The sequence below is a fragment of the Hemiscyllium ocellatum genome, assembly GCF_020745735.1.
Source record: "Hemiscyllium ocellatum isolate sHemOce1 chromosome 27 unlocalized genomic scaffold, sHemOce1.pat.X.cur. SUPER_27_unloc_9, whole genome shotgun sequence".
Classification (NCBI taxonomy): Eukaryota; Metazoa; Chordata; class Chondrichthyes; order Orectolobiformes; family Hemiscylliidae; genus Hemiscyllium; species Hemiscyllium ocellatum.
The window spans coordinates 558,235-577,066 of record NW_026867518.1 but is presented as its reverse complement, the minus strand read 5'-3'; the positions used below and the strand labels follow the sequence as shown (position 1 = coordinate 577,066).

Below are 18,832 nucleotides of genomic sequence, written 5' to 3'. Positions count from 1 at the left end.
TGATATAAGTTCTGTGTCCTATGATGCTGTTCCATGAGGCTTATGTGTTGACGAGGCAAGATGGTACAGATCAGCGAGGAAGGATTTAAAAAGAATGTGGACTCGTTGGGCCGAGTGGCCTGCTCCCACACTGTGGGGATTCTCTGAAGGGAATGGATATGAGCAAACGGTGCAGGACAACGCAGGCGCAGTGCGTGTGCCCGGCTTGGCCACGCCCACCCGCTCCTTCCGTGACGTCAAAACGCGGAAGTGACAATGAATGAAAATCCCTCCGTCTGGGCAAATCCTGGGGCGGGAAAATCTGTTCACTTGTAGCAACGGGAGTGAATCCAGGGAGGGAGCAGACTCTGTCAACTCAGATATAGGACTTAATTACCAGGTGAGGAGGACAGAGATTGGGAGGAGTAGATATCTTTCCTGTTTTCCTTTTCAAAATGCACCCGATTTCCACAAGTAAATGCAACAGCACATGCAGCTTCAAGCCGGCTGTGCATCCTTTGTTCTTCCTCTGCCTTGGCTCCAGCACTTTTGACTTCCTTTGCCTTCTCCACTCCCCCCCGGTGTTGATACCTCAATGTTTCCCCGGTTGTCGTTTGTGGGTTTTGAAAACTTTCCCAATCGTCTGAGTACAGGATTTGGGAGATTACGTTGTAGCTGTCCAGGACATTGATTAGGCCACATTTGGAATATTGTGTGCAGTACTGGTCTCTCTGCTGTAGGAAGGATGTCATGGATGTTGTGAAACTTGAAATGGTTCAGAAAAGATTGGCAAGAATGTTGTCAGGGTTTGAGCTGAACAGGATGGAGCTGTTTTCCCTTGAGTACCAGAGGCTGAGGGGTGACCCTACAGATTACTGTAAAATCATGAGTGGCATGGATAGGATAAATAGACAAGGCATTTCCCTGGAATGGGGGAGTCCAGAACTAGAGGGTAATAGGTTTAGGCTTGGGGGAGATTTAAAAGGGCCCTAAGGAGCTACTCTTATATTCAGAGGGTGGTGGATGTAAGGAATGAGCTGCCAGAGGAAGTGGTGGAGGCTGGTACAATTACAGCATTTAAAAGGCATCTCGCTGGGTATATGAATAGAAAGGGTTTAGAGGGATATGGGCCATGTGCTGTCAAATGGGACTAGATTGATTTAGGATATCTGATCGGCATAGATGAGTTGGACCGAAGGGACGATTTCTTTGCTGTACATCTGGTAGACAATGGTCCTCAAAATTCTGTTCCCATTAGGCTCTCCCTTAGCTCTATTGCACATGATAGCCAACCCAATTTAGTCCCAGCTGCCAGCACCCGGCCCATATAGGGGCCAAGTGATGGCAAACGTGACTAGATTAATTTAGGATATCTGGTCAACTCTGACAGATTGAGCTAAAGGGTCTGATTCTGTGCTGTGTGACTCTAATTGTCTTCAGTGAAAGTAGAAGTGTGGTTGTGAAGGCTGGACTTTCAGAGCATATTTTGCCCTGACTGGAAGCAGCTGAAAATGTGTTGCTGGAAAAGTGCAGGAGGTCAGGCAGCATCCAAGGAGCAGGAGAATCGACGTTTCAGGCGTGAGCCCTGAAGCCCTCCCTTTCTCCTGACTGGGAGCAGAAGAGTTTGACTGAAGTGTCTTGGTGTTAATGCCTTGATGTCTCATTTTGCTCCCACCTTCCTGGGGTCGTTAACCATTTTGTGTCTGGTCCTTCATCAAGAAGCTGCATTGCAGGTTCACCCTGAATTGACTTTTTTTTTGTTTCCCAAAGTCAGACCTGCTCACTCTCAGCAGGATCCCAGTGTTGTGAAAGATAGTAACTTTCAGGTGGAGGCATCAAAAATTCAGAGAGATGTCAGTCTTGATGTTTTTGCTTTTTCTGTCCCTGTAAGATCCTGAATCAGCACCTTCAGGGGAATTAGTTAGAGTGGAGTGAGAACAGAGGGGAAGGGATAGTGGGATGGTGCTTTCAATTTTGTGGAACAGCAAAAGAATATTCTAGAGAAAGTAGAATTGCTTGTTCTGAATTTCTACCCAGCACTGATAGTGATGACTTTTGTAATCTCTTTTTGCAGAGTATTTGAAAATCTGAAGACTGAAGTTTCAAAATCAGCAGATGAAGGGCTTATGTCTAAAACGTTGACTCTCCTGCTCCTCGGATGCTGCCTGACCTGCTGTGGTTTTGCAGTGCCACATTTTTTGACCGATTCTCCAGCGTCTGCAGTCCTCACTTTGATGTCAATGTCTGACAGTCACTCAATCCATCGAGACCTCAACAATTTTTGACTGTGTGATTTCTGTGAGAGGGATCAACGCTTTTTGGTTCCTGTTTTGAGGACGTTTTCAGCATCAGGTGGGACTGGACGAGAGACCCCACTGTTTTAGCGCAGTGTGTGTGGAGCCTGAAACAGTTATACGGCCTGGGAAGGGGATTTCATGGCAGGGAGGGGCTCTACACGTGTCTGTGAGCAGCTGAAGCTGTGGCCATGGAGAAACCTGAGGAATCCCACCCTGTGGATAAACCGTGGAAGTGTGGTGACTGCGGAAAAGGCTTCCGTGTCCCGTCTGCCCTGGAGACTCATCGGCGCAGTCACACCGGGGAGAGGCCATTCCCCTGCTCCGACTGCGGGAAGGCCTTCAGACATTCCTCCCACTTGCTGGCCCACCAGCGGGGCCACACGGGGGAAAGGCCCTTCAGCTGCCCCGAGTGTGGAAAGGCCTTTACCAACACCTTCTCCCTGATGAGGCACCAGCGGATCCGCACCGGGGAAAAGCCCTTCAGCTGCCCCGAGTGCGGGAAGGCCTTCAGGTATTCCTCCAACCTGCAGAGCCACCGGCACGTCCACACCGGGGAGAGGCCCTTCAGCTGCCACGAGTGCGGGTAGGCCTTTACCGACATGTCCTCCCTGATGAGGTACCAGCGGGTCCATACCGGGGAGAGGCCCTTTACCTGCCCCAATTGCGGGAAGGCCTTTACCGACGTGTCCTCCCTAATGAGGCACCACCGGATCCACACCGGGGAGAGGCCCTTTACCTGCTCTCAGAGCGGGAAGGCCTTCAGCTATTCCTCCCACTGCTGGCCCACCAGTGGATCCACACGGGGGAGAGGCCCTTCAGCTGCCCCGAGTGTGGGAAGGCCTTTCACGATTCCTCCATCCTGCTGAGGCACCAGCGGATCCACACCGGGGAGAGGCTGTTCATCTGCTCTCAGTGAGGGAAGGGCTTCACCTACTCCTCCCAACTGCGGAGGCACCAGCAAGTTCACGTGCCATCGCAGGGGGTTTCACTCTCTCCCTTGTTAGGGAAGGGAACCGCCATTGTGGGAGAGGATTCACTCAGTCGTTCCAGCTGCATCCTTTACCCGGTCTGGGCTATACGTGACTCCAGACCCACAGCAGTCTGGTTGACTCTACAGTGTCCCTTCCTGGCAAATGAGTGGGGAGAAACTTACTTGGAGACAGTGTATGGGTTGAAATTGCTGACTGAGGCAATACTTCCTCCGGGTTATGGCTGTACCAAGGATCCAATTACAAAGGGACAACTTGGTGCTGGCCAATAGTAAAGACAGTGGGGGGGGGGGGGGCACAGGGAAGGTGTGGTGTGTGCACTTTCACCTTGAGCTGTTCAAAAAGAGGCAGATCTGAAGCTGTAACAAAGTTGGGTCGCAATAAATGTTACCTGAACTTACCACTGGGCTCAGACTCCCATTGAAAGCTTTGAGCTCCAAGAGGTTTTTGTTTTAAAGCTGCTCATTTCTTTCAGCCTCCTGCACTAAGTTTAGAACATAGAAAAATCCAGCGCAGAACAGGCCCTCGATGTTGCGCTGACCTGTGAACTATTCTCAGCTCATTCCCTGACACTATCCCAAAATCATCCATGCACTTATGTAAGGATTGTTTAAATCTCCCTAATGTGGCTGAGTTGACTACCTTAGCAGGTAGGGCATTCCATGCCCTTACCACTCTCTGGGTAAAGAACTTGCCTCTGACATCTGTCTTAAAGCTATCACCCCTCAATTTGTAGTCATGCCCTCTCGTACAAGCTAACGTCAGCATCCTAGGAAAAAGTCTTTCTCTGTCTACCCTATCTAATCCTCTGATCATTTTTTATGTCTCTATCAAATCCCCCCTTAGCCTTCTTCGTTCCAATAAGAACAGATCCAAGTGTCTCAGCCTTTCCTCGTAAGACCCTCCCTCCAGACCAGGCAACAACCTGGTAAATCTCCACTGCACTTTTTCCAATGCTTCCCACATCCTTCCTGAAATATGGGGACCAGAACTATACACAATATTCCAAGGGTGGCTGCACCAGTGTTTTGTATAGTTGCAGCATGATATTGCGGTTCCGGAACTCAATCCCTCTACGAATGAAACCTAACACACTGTATGTGTTCTTAACAGCACTATCCACCTGGGTGGCAACTTTCAGGGATCTATGCATGTGGATTCCACGATCACTGCCTTCCTGTTATTCTTCCCAAAATGAATCACCTCACATATAGCTGCATTGAACTCCATTTGCCACCTCAGCCCAATTCTGCAATTCATCCAAGTCCCCGTGCAACCTGTAACATTCTTCCAAACTGTCCAGTACTCCACCTACTTTAGTGTTGTCTGCAAATTTACTAATCCATCCACCTATCCCTGCGTCTAAGTCATTTATAACAATGACAAACTGCAGTAGTCCCAAAACAGATCCTTGTGGCACACCACTAGTAAACGGACTCCAGGCTGAATATTTTCCATAAACCACCACTCGCTGCCTTCTTTCAGAAATCCAGTTTGTAATCTAAACTGCTAAATCACCCTCAATCCCATGCCTCTGCATTTTCTCCAACAGCCTGCCATGTAGACCTAATCAAAGGCTTTACTGAGGTCCATGTACACCACGTCAACTGCCCTACCCTCATCTACATGCTTGGTCACCTTCTCAAAAATCTCAGGGGTTTGTGAGACATGACCTGCCATTGATGAAACCATGTTGACTATCTGAAATCAAATTGTTGCTTGCTAGATGATTATAAATCCTATCTCTAATATTCCTTTCCAAAAGCTTTCCTTCAACCGAAGTAAGGCTCACTGGTCTATACTTACCTGGGTCATCTCTGCTGCCCTTCTTGAACAAGGGCACAACATTTGCAATCCTCCACTCTGGTACTAAACCCGTAGACAATGACGACTCAAATACCAAAGCCAAAGGCTCTGCTATCTCCTCCCTCGCTTCCCAGAGAATCCTCGGATAAATCCCATCCGGCCCAGAGCACTTGTCTACTTTCACTCCTTCTAGAATTGTGTGCAACTAACCTCGATCCTTTTGAGTCTAATATCTTGTACCTCATTCTTTTCCTCTCCAATATTCTCCTTTTCCTGAGTGAAGACCGATGAGAGATATTCATTAACACCTCTCCAAGCTCCACAGGGCCCACATTCACTTTCCCACTTCTGTCTTTGATTGACCCTATTCCTACCCTAATCATCCTTTTATTCCTCAGATACCTAGAGCAAGCTTTAGGGTTCTCCTTTATTCTATGTGTTAAAGACTGCTCATGTCCACTCTTTGCTCTTAACACTCTCTTTAAATCCCTCCTCAGTGATCTGGAACTCTCCATCGTCTCATCTGAACCATCTTGCCTCATCAACACATCAGCCTCCTTCTTCTTTGTAACAAGAGATGCAATTTCTGTTGTAAACCACGGTTCCCTTACCTTATCACTTCCTCCCTGCCTGACAGGGACATACTGATCAAGGACACGCAATATCTGTTCCTTAAACCAGCTCCACATTTCAATTGTCCCCCTTCCCTGCACTTTGCTACCTTATTCTATGCATCCTAAGTCTTGCCTAATTGCATTATAATTGCCCCTGCCCCATCGATAACTCTTGACCTTTGGCATGGTCGTATCCCTTTACATCGCTAAATGAAACCTAACTGAATTATTGTCACTCTCTCCAAAGTGCTCACCTACCACTAAATCAAACACCTGGCCTGGTTCATTACCAAGCACAAGATCCAGTGTGACCTCGCCTCTTGTCGGCCCTTAGACATACTGTGTCAGAAAACCCTCCTGCACACACTGGACAAAAACTGATCCGTATGACGTACTAGAGTGAAAGCATTTCCAGTCAATGTTTGGGAAGTTAAAGTCCCCCAAAATGACCACCCTGTTCCTTTCACTCCTACCCAGAATACTTTTGCTAATCCTCTCTTCCACCTCCCTGGAACTCTACGGAGGCCTATTTAAAAAAAAACTCCAAGCAGTGTGACCTCTCCTCTCCTGTTTCTAACCTCAGCCCACATTACCTCAGTAGATGAGTCCTCATCAAAAGTTCTGTCAGCCACCGTTATACTATCCTTGACTAACAAGGCCATGCCTCTCCCTCTTTTGTCACCTTGCCTGTTTTTAATGAAAGATCAAAACCCTGGTATCTGCAACATCCATTCCTCACCCTGCTCTATCCGTGTCTCCGAAATGGCCACAACATCCAAGTCCCAGGTACTTAGCCGTGCTGCAAGCTCACCTACCTTATTGCAGATACTCTGGCGTTGAAGTAGACACACTTCAAACCACTTTGCTGTCTGCCAGCACATTCCTGTGACCCTGAAATCCTGTCCCTGTCCTCCCTACTCTCATCCTCCTGGGCACTGCAGCTACACCCCCGGTTCCCATCCCCCCTGCTGAGCTAGTTTAAACCCACCCGAATAGCACCAGCAAATTTTCCCACCCAGGATATTAGTACCCCTCTGGTTTAAGTGAAGACAGTCCTGTTTGTACAAGACCCACCCTCCCCAGAATGAGCCCCAATTATCCAAAAGTCTGAAACCCTTCCTCCTGCACCATCCTTGCAGCCACGGGTTCAGCTGATATCTCTCCCTATTCCTTGACTCGCTATCACGTGGCACGGTTAACAAACCAGAGATAACCAATCTGTTTGTTTTAGCCCTCAACTTCCACCCTACCTCCCTGAAATCCTGCCTTACATCCCTATCCCGCTTTCTACCCTATGTCGTTGGTACCTACATGGACCATGACTTGGGGCTGGACACCCTCTCCCTTCAGGAACCCAAAGAAATGATCTGAGACATCATGCACCCTGCCACCTGGGAGGCAACACACCAACCGTGAGTCTTGTTCGTTCCCAACAAACCCTCTATCTGACCCTCTAACTATCAAGTCCCCAATGACTAACACTTTCCTCCTTTCCCTCCTTCCCTTCTGGTGCAACAGGGACAGGCTCTGTGCCAGCGACCTCAGTCCCAGTGCATACCCCCGGTAGGTCGTTTTCCCCCCTCAACAGTACCCACTGACTTATACAGCAGGAAGGAAATAAAAATAAATCGTCCCTCCTCTCCAAGGAACTTCTGCTCTCTGACTTCAAATTTAAAATCTCAAATCAGTGACTCCCCGCTCCTGGGTTGCTGCTGCTGAAAAATAGAAAATGTCACCTTTTTTTGTGGTTAGCACTGCTGCCTCACAGCGCCAGAGCCCCGGGTTCAATTCATTCCCCCACATCTGCGTGGGTATCCTCCCACAGTCCAAAGACGTGCGGGTTAGGGTGATTGGCCACGATAAATTGCCCCGTAATGTTAGGTGACAGGGAATGGGGCTGGGTGTTTTGCTCTTCGGCGGGTCGGTGTGGACCTGTTGGGCCGAAGGGCCTGTTTCCACACTGTGGGGAATCTGCTCTAAAGTTCTGGAATTTATATATTGATGAACTGAAACCTGCAACCCATTCTAAAAGATGAAGGACTCAGTAGCAGTCCAGGTTTGTTCGAAATATTGCATCGGTTGCATGACACTGTGATCTTTTGCTATTAATTCTGTGTCTTATGATCCTGCAGCACAGCTCCCCGCAGAAGGAGCAGCGCTGCAGAAGCTAGTGCTTCCAAATACACCTGGGTGGGCGGGGTTTACGGAGAGGCGGGTTTTAGCGGGAGGGCGTGCTCATTGGCGGGGCATGTCTCGTGAGAGGGTCGCGAGTTAGTAGGCGGGGCGAGGCTCAGCGGTAGAGCGGCGCGTCGATCCTGGAGGCGACGGCTTTGTGGGCGGTTGCGCGTGGGGGAAGAGGGCGTGGTTTAGACATCGCGCGTGGAACGCGGCGAAGGGGCGGGGATTGGTGCGAGGGGGAAAGAGGTTTGGTTCCAAGAGGCGGGACTTTGTCTCGAAGGGGCGGGGTTTACGTCCACTGTTCGGAAGGGCGGGGTTTACGAGCAGCCTTCCGAAGGGGTGGGGTTTACGTGTTTCATTGGCGCCGGAGGGGGCGTGGCCATCCCGAAGACGGAAGTGTGTCCGCGGCCTATTGCCTCCGCTGGAGTCTCGGCTGCAGCAAGTAAGGTAAAGCTTTATCAATATTTCCTTTTACAGAGTTTGTATTCAATAACCAGTAATGGCTACTCAATATCATCATAAGGTCCCAAAATGCCATTCATTTCAATCCATTGCAGATAAACACTAAGAGTTAATTTTCTACGGGATTCAACAGCCTCAGCACTAAAATGGTCTCACAAGGGAACGGCTGTGAATGTTATTACTTGGTGTCCTGTTCACACAGATTCACCGATGCTGAGACAAACCTTCTTAATTGCCTTACAGTATCCTGTTATCACTTGGTGAGCCCAGGTGTCCCTATCTTTAAGTTCTCTCCTCTTTCTGAGCCTTCCTGCCTGTTTATTTTCTAGTGCAGTAAATGTATTCAATAATTCAGCATTACATTATAGTCTGAATGTTTAATGACAAGTTTTAAGGCTGGAGACTTTATCACCCAGATGCCCACACCCTCATTCCTGCATTTGATTGCACCGCGATCACTGAAAGAGAAGGCTAGTCCAAATGAATGCCCTTCAAGGTGGTCCAGCCATCAACATCCTGTAGAGCGGCACCACCATCTTCGCAGCTCATCTGGTCATATTTATCATCACCATCGACATGTGTGGGTGAGCCATCGGAACGCAAAAGGAGCATCTTCTGGGACAAATCTATATCACTAAGGGACCTCATAAGTTTAACAATTAAACACCTAACAAGAGCAATACTGACAAACAGAGGAAAAGTATTCTACCATACATGGCTAAATTGATAAGCCAATTGTACCATGAGCCCAATCTGCAGTTTCCCCAACTGGTCTCTTCAGTCATTCTGTCAAGGAATACCTAGATCTCTTCTTGTATCTTAGTAATATTGCCAGTGAGATCAGGAATGCCCATAGTGCATTTATCTTGGACAATGGTGCAGACCTCACCCTCCCGGGCGAGTATATAGTCTAAGGCATACCGATTCTGCATAGAGTAAAGACACAGGTCTGATAATCCCACTTTACTCTGTTCCAGAGCCTCTTTAGTCTTATTTTCTCGAATGGTCAGGCCACAAAAGAGGGAATTGCGGTTCTTTTGACTTGTCACCCCTGCCGAACCTTCCAACCTCAAGGTATTCTGGATTCTGCATCCTATTGGGTGTCCTGTATTGTCACCCAGTCTGTTCCAGATCCATGTGCCACATAAGGCCTGCTGTACCCCAGCTAGTGTTACACCAGCTGTTTGTATACACAGACCGGAGCTATTGGAAAGTGATATTTCTCTTCACAGGGTCGGCAGTAGCAAGTCTGACGAATAGAATGGAATCGGGGACTGGGGACAGGGCAAGTAAGTCATCTCCCGATAGAGAGGAGTAACATACTACTGCCTCTGGGGTGAAGAGCGTTCTGTGGGCCTGTATAAATCAGTTGTTTGTGGATTGTGGAGTTTCCCCTATCAGGCTTCTCTTTTCTCGAGTCGGCCCGTCCTGCAAAAAGGGATGGTATTCCTGGGCGCCCTTAAAATATTTACCATAATAACGGGGTTGATCATTTTTATCCTCACTAGGCTTGTGTCTGCAGGTAAAATTTTAAAAAATGGTAACAACATGGTAACTGCCACTGATTTCTACTGTCCAGATGGACCATCTGGTCTTTCTGATGTAAGAGTCCATTGCAATAATCAATCTTCATCACGTCCCACACGTCAAAGGCGTCTGTTCCGGTGCACTGGACGACATCTCCTCAGCATGGGTGGTGGATAATCTCTGATCATTCCTGGTCGCATCCATACTTAGTGGCTTTCCCCATCAGGATGTTGTACATGATCAGAAAGATGAAGTGATAGGCGATCCCCCACATGTCCCTCCTCTTAGTTCAAGTATCTGTAATAAGGTTAACATTAGAACAACAGCAAAATTCAAAAACCCAAATAGACATGGTCCACTCCTTTTGTTGGGATTCCAGTATTCTCTCCTCCTCTTTCCCCAATTTTGATTGGTGCGAGCAATCAAATTACAATGGTGCAGTTGGACCCAAGCCGAGAGCCCAGCGACTTTGACTGTCGTAGGGGTGGGAAGTAAAACCTGGAAGGGGCCATCCCAACGAGGTTGGAGACCTTTGCCAGTCCAGGTCTTGACGAGCACCAATGAACCAGGCTCTACCCGTGACAAGGCTGAAAGGGAGGGAACATCGCTGTTGGCCGCACGCTCCTGGGATTGAAAGGCACACGTGACACTAATTAGAGCAAGAATATTACCAACCATTGCTTCGGTCATGTAGTGGATGTGGACTGAGTAGGGAGCCGAATCATTCCAAGGAGTATGGACGGGGTGACCAGAGAGACTCTCTCCTGGAGACAGTCGTGTCCTGCCCGCAGACATGGATCGCATCTGAAATAAGGCCACAGGGATTAGCATAACCAGGAAAGGCCAGACTCAGCCTGCAATCTCCTTCCTGACCTCTCTGCCCCCACCCCACTCCAGCCTATCACCCTCACCTTGACCTCCTTCCACCTATCACATCTCCATCGCCCTCCCCCAAGTCCCTCCTCCCTACCTTTATCTTAGCCTGCCTGGCACACTCTCCTCATTCCTGATGAAGGGCTCTGGCCCGAAACGTCGAATTTCTTGTTCCTTGGATGCTGCCTAACCTGCTGTGCTTTAACCAGCTACACATTTTCAGCTCTGATCTCCAGCATCTGCAGACCTCACTTTTTACTCAGCCATTAATTTGGCAAGTTTCGTCTTGACTCTGGTTAAAACATTCACCGCCTGAGGATGATAAGCACCATGCAGTTGCCGACAAATACAAAGCTGGGAACAGAGTTTTCTGTTAATATTACCTACAAAGTGTGGTCCATTGTCCGAGCTAATGCACGCAGGTATACTGAAGCGGGGAATTATTTCCTTCAACAAAATCTTCACCACAGTCTCAGCAGTAGCGTTAGGAGGAGGGTAGGCTTCAGTCCACTTCGAAAAGACATCAACAATAAGCAAAACATATTTATAGCAACTCAACTCATTTCTACAACTCAATGAAGTCCAGTTGAAGTGTCTCCAAGGGACCCTCCAGCAAGGGAGTTCTCGTAGAGATACTTGAACTAAGAGGTGGGGGATCGCCTACCCACAGACCTGTTTGATCACGTACAACATCCTGATCAGGAAAGCCACTGACTGACTATCGATGTGATCTGGAACGATCTGAGATTATTCTGATGTCATCTGGTGCACCAGACCAGACGCTTTCAACGTGGAGTCGCTGTGGAGTGGGTGTTATCAGTGGTGGGTGCTGGTACGATGACAAGTTAAAAGGCTCCTGGATGGGCATCTGAATATGAAGAGTTCAGATGGGTCAGGGCCAAGTGAATGCAAATGCGACTGGAGTCATAGAGATGTACAGCACAGAAACAGACCCTTCGGTCCGACTCGTCCTTGCTGACAAGATAGCCAACCCAATTTAGTCCCAGCTGCCAGCACCCGGCCCATATAGGGGCCAAGTGATGGCAAACGTGACTAGATTAATTTAGGATATCTGGGCAGGTTGGGCCAAAGGGTCTGTTTCCGTGCTGTGTGACACTAACTGTCTTCAGTGAAAGCAGAAGTGTGGTTGTGAAGGCTGGACTTTCAGGGCATGTTTTGCCCTGACTGGGAGCAGAAGAGTTTGACTGAAGTGTATCGGTGTTAATGCCTTGATGTCTCATTTTGCTCCCACCTTCCTGGGGTCGTTAACCATTTTGTGTCTGATCCTTCCTCAAGAAGCTGCATTGCAGGTTCACCCTGAATTGACACTTTTTTTTTGCTTCCCAAAATCAGACCTGCTCACTCTCCGCAGGATCCCAGTGTTGTGAAAGATATTAACTTTCAGGTGGAGGTATCCAAAATTCAGAGAGATGTCAGTCTTGACATTTTTGCTTTTCTGCCCCTGTAAGATCCTGAATCAGCACTTTCAGGGGAATTAGTTAGAGCAGAGTGAGAACAGAGGGGAAGGGAGAGTGGGATAGTGCTTTCAATTTTGTGGAACAGCAAAAGAATATTCCACAGAAAGTAGAGTTGCTTGTTCTGAATTTCTACCCTGCACTGATAGTGATGACTTTTGTAATCTCTTTTTGCAGAGTATTTGAAAATCTGAAGACTGAAGCTTCAAAATCAATGGATGAAGGACTTATGTCTGAAACATTGACTCTCCTGCTCCTCGGATGCTGCCTGACCTGCTGTTTTGCCAGCGCCACATTTTTTGACTGACTCTCCAGCGTCTGCAGTCCTCACTTTGATGTCAATGTCTGACAGTCACTCAATCCATCGGGACAAAACAATTTTTGACTGTGATTTCTGTGAGAGGGATCAACACCTTTTGGTTCCTGTTTGAGGACGTTTTCAGCATCAGTGGGACTGGACGAGAGACCCCACTGTTAGAGCTCACTGTGTGTGGAGCCTGAAACAGTTATACGGCCTGGAAAGGGGATTTCACGGCAGGGAGGGGCTCTACACATGTTTGTGTGCAGCTGAAGCTGTGGCCATGGAGAAACCTGAGGAATCCCGCCCTGTGGAGAAACGATGGAAGTGTGGGGACTGTGGGAAAGGCTTCCGTTCCCCGTCTGCCCTGGAGACTCATCGGCGCAGTCACACCGGGGAGAGGCCATTCCCCTGCTCCGACTGCGGGAAGGCCTTCAGAGATTACTCCCATCTGCTGGCCCACCAGCGGGGCCACACGGGGGAGAGGCCCTTCAGCTGCCCCGAGTGCGGGAAGGCCTTCATATTTTTCTCTGTCCTGTTGGTCCACCGGCGGGTCCACACGGGAGACAGGCCGTTCAGCTGCCCTGAGTGTGGGAAGGCCTTCAGCAATTCCTACAACCTGCAGAGCCACCGGCGTGTCCACACGGGGGAGAGGCCCTTCAGCTGCCCCGAGTGCAAGAAGGCCTTTACCGACCTCTCCGCCCTGGGGAGACACCAGCGTGTCCACACAGGGGAGAGGCCCTTCAGCTGCTCCGAGTGTGGGAAGGCCTTTACCCACGTCTCTGCCCTGCGGAGCCACCAGCGTGTCCACACCGGGAAGAGGCCCTTTAGCTGCCCCGAATGTGGGAAGACCTTTACTGACATCTCCTCCCTGATGAGGCACCAACGGATCCACACGGGGGAGAGGCCCTTCAGCTGCCCCGAGTGCGGGAAGGCCTTCAGCTATTCCTCCTCCCTGCTGACCCATCAGCGGGTCCACACCGGGGAGAGACCGTACACCTGCCCTCAGTGCGGGAAGGGCTTCACCAGCTCCTCCAACCTCCAGACCCACCAGCGGATCCACACGGGGGAGAGGCCCTTCAGCTGCCCTGAGTGTGGGAAGGCCTTTCGCGATTCCTCCACCCTGCTGACCCACCAGCGGATCCACACGGGGGAGAGGCCCTTCAGCTGCCCTGAATGCGGGAAGGGCTTCAACTGCTCCCCCCACCTGCGGAGCCACCAGCGGATCCACACAGGGGAGAGGCCCTTCAGCTGCCCTGAGTGTGGGAAGGCCTTTACCCACGTCTCTGCCTTGCGGAGCCACCAGCGGGTCCACACCGGGGAGAGGCCCTTCACCTGCCCTGAGTGCGGGAAGGCCTTCAGCTATTCCTCCACCCTGCTGATCCACCAGCGGATCCACACAGGGGAGAGACCGTACACCTGCTCTCAGTGCGGGAAGGCCTTCAGCAGTTCCTCCACACTGCTGATCCACCAGCGTGTCCACACCAGGGAGAGACCGTACACCTGCTCTCAGTGCGGGAAGGCCTTCAGCACATCCTCCCACCTGCGGAGCCACCAGCGGATCCACACCGGGGAGAGGCCGTACACCTGCTCTCAGTGCGGGAAGGGCTTCACCTATTCATCCAACCTGCGGAGCCACCAGCGAGTTCACGTGCCATCGCAGGGGGATTGAAGGAGTGACGGCCGAGTGCCATTATCGATTGGACAATCAACCCGGTTCCGGGGACTCCCGGGTTTGAATCCCGCCACGACAGATGGCAGAATTGGTATTCAGTCAGAAATGTGGAGTTCGGAATCTAACGATGAGACTGTTTCAGGGAGGGGGTGGTGCAGGGGAGAAAGCCCCCATCTGATTCACTCTCTCCCTCGTTAGGGAAGGGAACCGCCATTGTGGGAGAGGATACGCTCAGTCGTTCCTGCTGCATCCTTTACCCGGTCTGGCCTACACGTGACTCCAGACCCACAGCAGTCTGGTTGACTCTACACTGCCCTCCCTCCACTGGCAAAGGAGCGGGGAGAAACTTACTTGGAGACAGAGTATGGGTTGAAATTGCTGAGTGAGGCAATACTTCCTCCAGGTTACGGCTGTACTAAGGATCCAGTTACAAAGGGACAACTTAGTGCTGACCAATAGTAAAGACAGTGAGGTGGGGGGGGGGGTGAGGAAACAGGGGAGGTGTGGTGTGTGCACTTTCACCTTGAGCTGTTCAAAAAGCAACTACTTTTTCTCTGCCTTTTTGCTGGGGGGATCTGAAGCTGTAACAAAGTTGGGTTGCAATAAAGGTTACCTGAACTTACCACCGGGCTCAGACTCTCATTGAAAGCTTTGAGCTCCAAGAGGTTTTTGTTTTAAAGCTGCTCATTTCTTTCAGCCTCCTGCACTAAGTTTAGAACATAGAACAATCCAGCTCAGAACAGGCCTTTCGGCCCTCGATGTTGTGCCAACCTGTGAACTATTCTCAGCTCGTTCCCCTACACTATCCCAAAATCATCCATGCGCTTATCTAAGGATTGTTTAAATCTCTCTAATGTGGCTGAGTTGACTACCTTAGCAGGTAGGGCATTCCACTCCCTTACCACTCTCTGTGTAAAGAACTTGCCTCTGACATCTGTCTTAAAGCTATCACCCCTCAGTTTGTAGTTATGCCCTCTCTTGAATAAGGGGACAACATTTGCAATCCTCCAGTCCTCAGATACTAAATCCGTTGACAATGACGACTCAAATATCAAAGCCAAAGGCTCTGCTATCTCCTCCCTAGCTTCCCAGAGAATCCTCGGATAAATCCCATCCAGCCCAGGGGACTTGTCTACTTTCACTCCTTCTCGAATCGATAACACCTGTGTGTAACTAACCTTGATACTTTTGAGTCTAATATCTCGTACCTCATTCTTTTCCTGAGTGAACACTGATGAGAAATGTTCATTTAGCACCTCTCCGATCTCTACAGTGTCCACACTCAACTTCCCACTTCTGTCTTTGACTGGCCCTATTCCTGCCCTAATCATCCTTTTATTCCTCACATGCCAATGGGAAGCTTTAGGGTTCTCCTTTATTCGATTTGCTAAAGACTGCTCGTGTCCTCTCTTTGCTCTTCTTAACTCTCTCTTTCAATCCTTCCTCGGTGATCTGAAATTCTCTATCATCTCATCTGTACCATCTTGCCTCATCAACACATAAGCCTCATGGAACAGCATCATAAAACACAGAACTTATATCAAAAGATCAGTGTCATGCAATTAATAGAATATATTGAACAAACTGAGATAGTCTTCATCTCTTAGAATGCGTGCGGGCTTTGGTTCATTAATATGTAACAATGTTCTTGAGATGACATAAGGTTTTATAAAAAAAGACATCTCCGCTCAGACAATGCATTAAAGGTGTGAGATTTGAACCTGTCAGTATTCCAATCTTGAATCAGACTGGTTCTGTTTCCAAAGTCGGAATTTGTAAAATATTAGATGCATTGACTGCCTGCAGATTGTGTGCTTTTTGAACAAAATTGAATGTATCTGCAAATATAATTCTGCCAATACAATTTCACCCCAAAGAGTGTGTGTGTGTGTGTGCATGAGAGAGTGAGAGTGTGTGCATGTGAGTTTGTGTGTGAGTGTGCACAGAAGTGTGCGTGTGCATGCTTGGGAAAGGGAAGTGTGATGGAGTATGAGGCTGCGAGTGTGAGAGAGTGTTGAGGGGTGTGTGTGTGTGTGTCTGTCTGAGAGATAGAGTATGTGTGTGAGAGAGAGCCTTAATCAAAGCAAGGGGTTGCATTTTTGTTAAAACAAGGACTTGTACAGATAATGATCGGGCCATGAATCGTATTAGAGAACAGACAGACATGGGGGAGGTGGGGGGTCGTGGTTTTCAGATAATGATCGGGCCATGAGTTGTGTTAGAGAACAGACAGACATGGGGGAGATGGGGGGTCGTGGTGTTCAGGTACATAGTTCTGTGGAAGTTGCATCACTGCTCGACAGGGTGGTTAAGGCAGCATTTCGCAACATTCCCTTCATTGTTCACACCATTGAGTATAGGGATTGGGACATCATGTTGAGGTTGTACAGGATGTTGGTGAGGTCACTTTCAGAGTACTGAGTACAGTTCTGGTGGCCCTGTAATAGGAGAATACTATTAGAGAGGGTTTAATAAAGATTTACCAGGATGTTGTAAGGATTGGAGGGTTTGAGTTATAAGGAGACTTTATTCACTGGAGCACAGGAAGTTGGGGGGTGACCTCATTGAGATTGATAAATTCATGAGGAGTGGAGGTAAGTGAATAGAAAATGGCTCTTGTTTAGCGTAGGGGAACTCAAAACTCGGGGGACTTTTTTTTAATATGAGGAGAGAGATTTAAAAGGAACCGGAGGGGCAACATTTTGAAAGAGGGTGATTTGCATGTGGAATGAACTTGCTGAGGATGTGGTAGATGCAGATACAATTACAACATTGAAACAGCATTTAGATGGGTACATGAATAGAAAGGTGTAGAGGGATATGGGCCAAATGCAGGCAAGTGGGACTAGATTAGTTTGCAATCCTGGTCGGCATGGACGAATTGGACCGAAGTGTCTGTTTCTGTGCTGTATACCTCTATTGAAACCAGTAGAATTCTGAAAGGGGCTTGACAGGATAGATGCAGATAAAATGCTCCTTTGTGGGGAGGGTCACAGAATCCTGACAATGTGGAAGCAGGCCATTCAGCCCATCTATTTCACTCTGGCCTCTGAACAGTATCCCACCTATATCCAACCCCTGACTCCGTATTTTCCATGGCCAATCCACCCTAACCTGTACATCCCTGGTCACTATGGGTAACTTAGCACGGCCAATTCTCCCTAACCTACACTCTAATCTATAAATTACCTTCTCAAGAATGTAATTTAAGTGCAGAGCTTTTCTAAGAAAAATGTCAGTCTGACTCAACATTGGGACACAGACAGAATTCACACCGATTGTCTCTACTTATAAATAGGGCAACGTCTCTTCGAAATGTAGATTCATTTAGATATAACTGCGTCACTTTACATATTAAGACATCCCTTTGAATGTGCCACATCCCTTTGAAATGTAATCTCGTCCATTTACATCTCTGTATTTGCGGAAATACCTGTTAAAATGTCCACGTCCCTTTAAAATGCAGATTGCCCCCTTTAGATATGAGGCCGTTCCGTTAGATGTCGGAATATCTGTTTAAATGGAGCCGTGAGCTTTCCCAATGTAGACAGGGCTCCTCGAAACGTGGCAGTGTCCCCCCTGCACCTGCAGAGCGAGACAGGAGAGTTTGTTTTTGTGAATGAGCAGTTGTAGCGCGAGGTGGCTGTTGCTTGGTGACGGTGAGGCTCCCCCGGCCCCGCCCATCCCCCGTGCAGACGTCACGCGGGGGTGAAGGCGGTTGGGAGGAGAAGTCGCTCGAGCGGGGAAGCGGCGGCCGTTAGGAAAATGGCGCCGTGCGGCCCGGGGCAGACCCCCGTCACTGGTCACCGCCGCCTTCCTGGTGCAGCTGCTGTGTCACGGCCACACCGGCCGGCTGTACAGCAGGCAGGAGCCGGTGACCATTCTGGAGGCGGATGGGGTTAAGGGCCTGCTTGGGAACTGGTCGGCCGCCTGGGTGGTGGAGTTCTACTGGTCGTGGGGCGGCCCCTGTGTTAACTATGGGGCCACCTGGAAGGTACTGGGCCCGGGAGGTGAAAGGTGAGGCAGGTTGTGGGGGGGACGGAGGGGAAGGAATGTGGGGCCTGTCCTGTCATAGTCACATTTTACACTCACTTTCCATCTGCTTTTACTGGCGCTTGTGCTGTTTACCCCTCACTGTTACTTGTGCAATTGCTGAGGGTAGTGTGTAAATACTAGTGAAGGATACTATGCACCAGCATGTATATGTTCCTCAGTCATTGAAGGGGCAGGACCTGTTGAGAACGGTTAGTAAAGCAGGTTGTGCACTAAGTCTTGTTAACATGGATATGTTCATTGGAAAAGTTGACTTTTTATTATTTAGAGTCGTAGAGATTTTCAGCACGGAAACAGATCCCCTCAGTCCAACCTGTCCACGCCAACCAGATATCCTACATTAATCTAGTCCCCATTGCCAGCACTATATCCCTCTACACCATTCCTATTCATATACCCATCCAGATACTTTTTAAAGGCTGTAATTATACCGGCCTCCACCACTTCCTCTGGCAGCTCATTCCATACACACACCACCCTCTGCATGGAAACATTGCCCTTCAGGTATCTTTTATATCTTTGTGGCCTCACCCTAAACCTATGTCCTCTAGTTGTGAAGGTCACCCCAACACTGAGGAAAAGTCTTAAAAATATTGATTGCTTTTG

At 49.1% G+C, this 18,832-nt stretch overlaps 2 protein-coding genes, 1 long non-coding RNA gene and 1 pseudogene across 5 annotated transcripts; 2 read left to right on the top strand and 2 right to left on the bottom strand.

Annotated features, from left to right (window-relative positions):
* Window positions 1–18,832, bottom strand: part of LOC132808678 (zinc finger protein 850-like) — a 73,489-nt pseudogene that overhangs the window by 34,081 nt on the left and 20,576 nt on the right.
* Window positions 2,737–14,660, top strand: LOC132808682 (zinc finger protein 229-like). Of its 3 annotated transcripts, none has more exons than XM_060822197.1 (2): window positions 2,737–2,859; window positions 12,378–14,660. In XM_060822197.1, exon 2 carries the CDS (start codon window positions 12,782–12,784, stop codon window positions 14,168–14,170), a length of 1,389 nt encoding a protein of 462 aa, XP_060678180.1. In that variant the 5' UTR covers window positions 2,737–2,859; window positions 12,378–12,781; the 3' UTR covers window positions 14,171–14,660. The 3 variants fall into 3 exon arrangements, with proteins under 3 accessions (XP_060678180.1, XP_060678179.1, XP_060678181.1); XM_060822196.1 differs by lacking the exon at window positions 2,737–2,859 and adding an exon at window positions 8,242–8,310; XM_060822198.1 differs by lacking the exon at window positions 2,737–2,859 and adding an exon at window positions 9,576–9,614.
* Window positions 2,852–3,205, top strand: LOC132808683 (oocyte zinc finger protein XlCOF15-like). The gene has a single exon (XM_060822199.1). It carries the CDS (start codon window positions 2,876–2,878, stop codon window positions 3,140–3,142), a length of 267 nt encoding a protein of 88 aa, XP_060678182.1. The 5' UTR covers window positions 2,852–2,875; the 3' UTR covers window positions 3,143–3,205.
* LOC132808685 (uncharacterized) lies at window positions 8,746–17,695 on the bottom strand. Its single transcript, XR_009642136.1, has 3 exons — window positions 17,607–17,695; window positions 10,528–10,656; window positions 8,746–10,149 (listed from the first exon to the last, which is right to left on the bottom strand). It is a non-coding gene; the product is annotated as an uncharacterized LOC132808685 (long non-coding RNA).

Bases quoted from the DNA above. Each gene is read 5' to 3' on its own strand.
- LOC132808683 (XM_060822199.1), top strand. From the start codon at position 2,876: ATGTCCTCCCTGATGAGGTACCAGCGGGTCCATACCGGGGAGAGGCCC.
- LOC132808682 (XM_060822197.1), top strand. From the start codon at position 12,782: ATGGAGAAACCTGAGGAATCCCGCCCTGTGGAGAAACGATGGAAGTGT.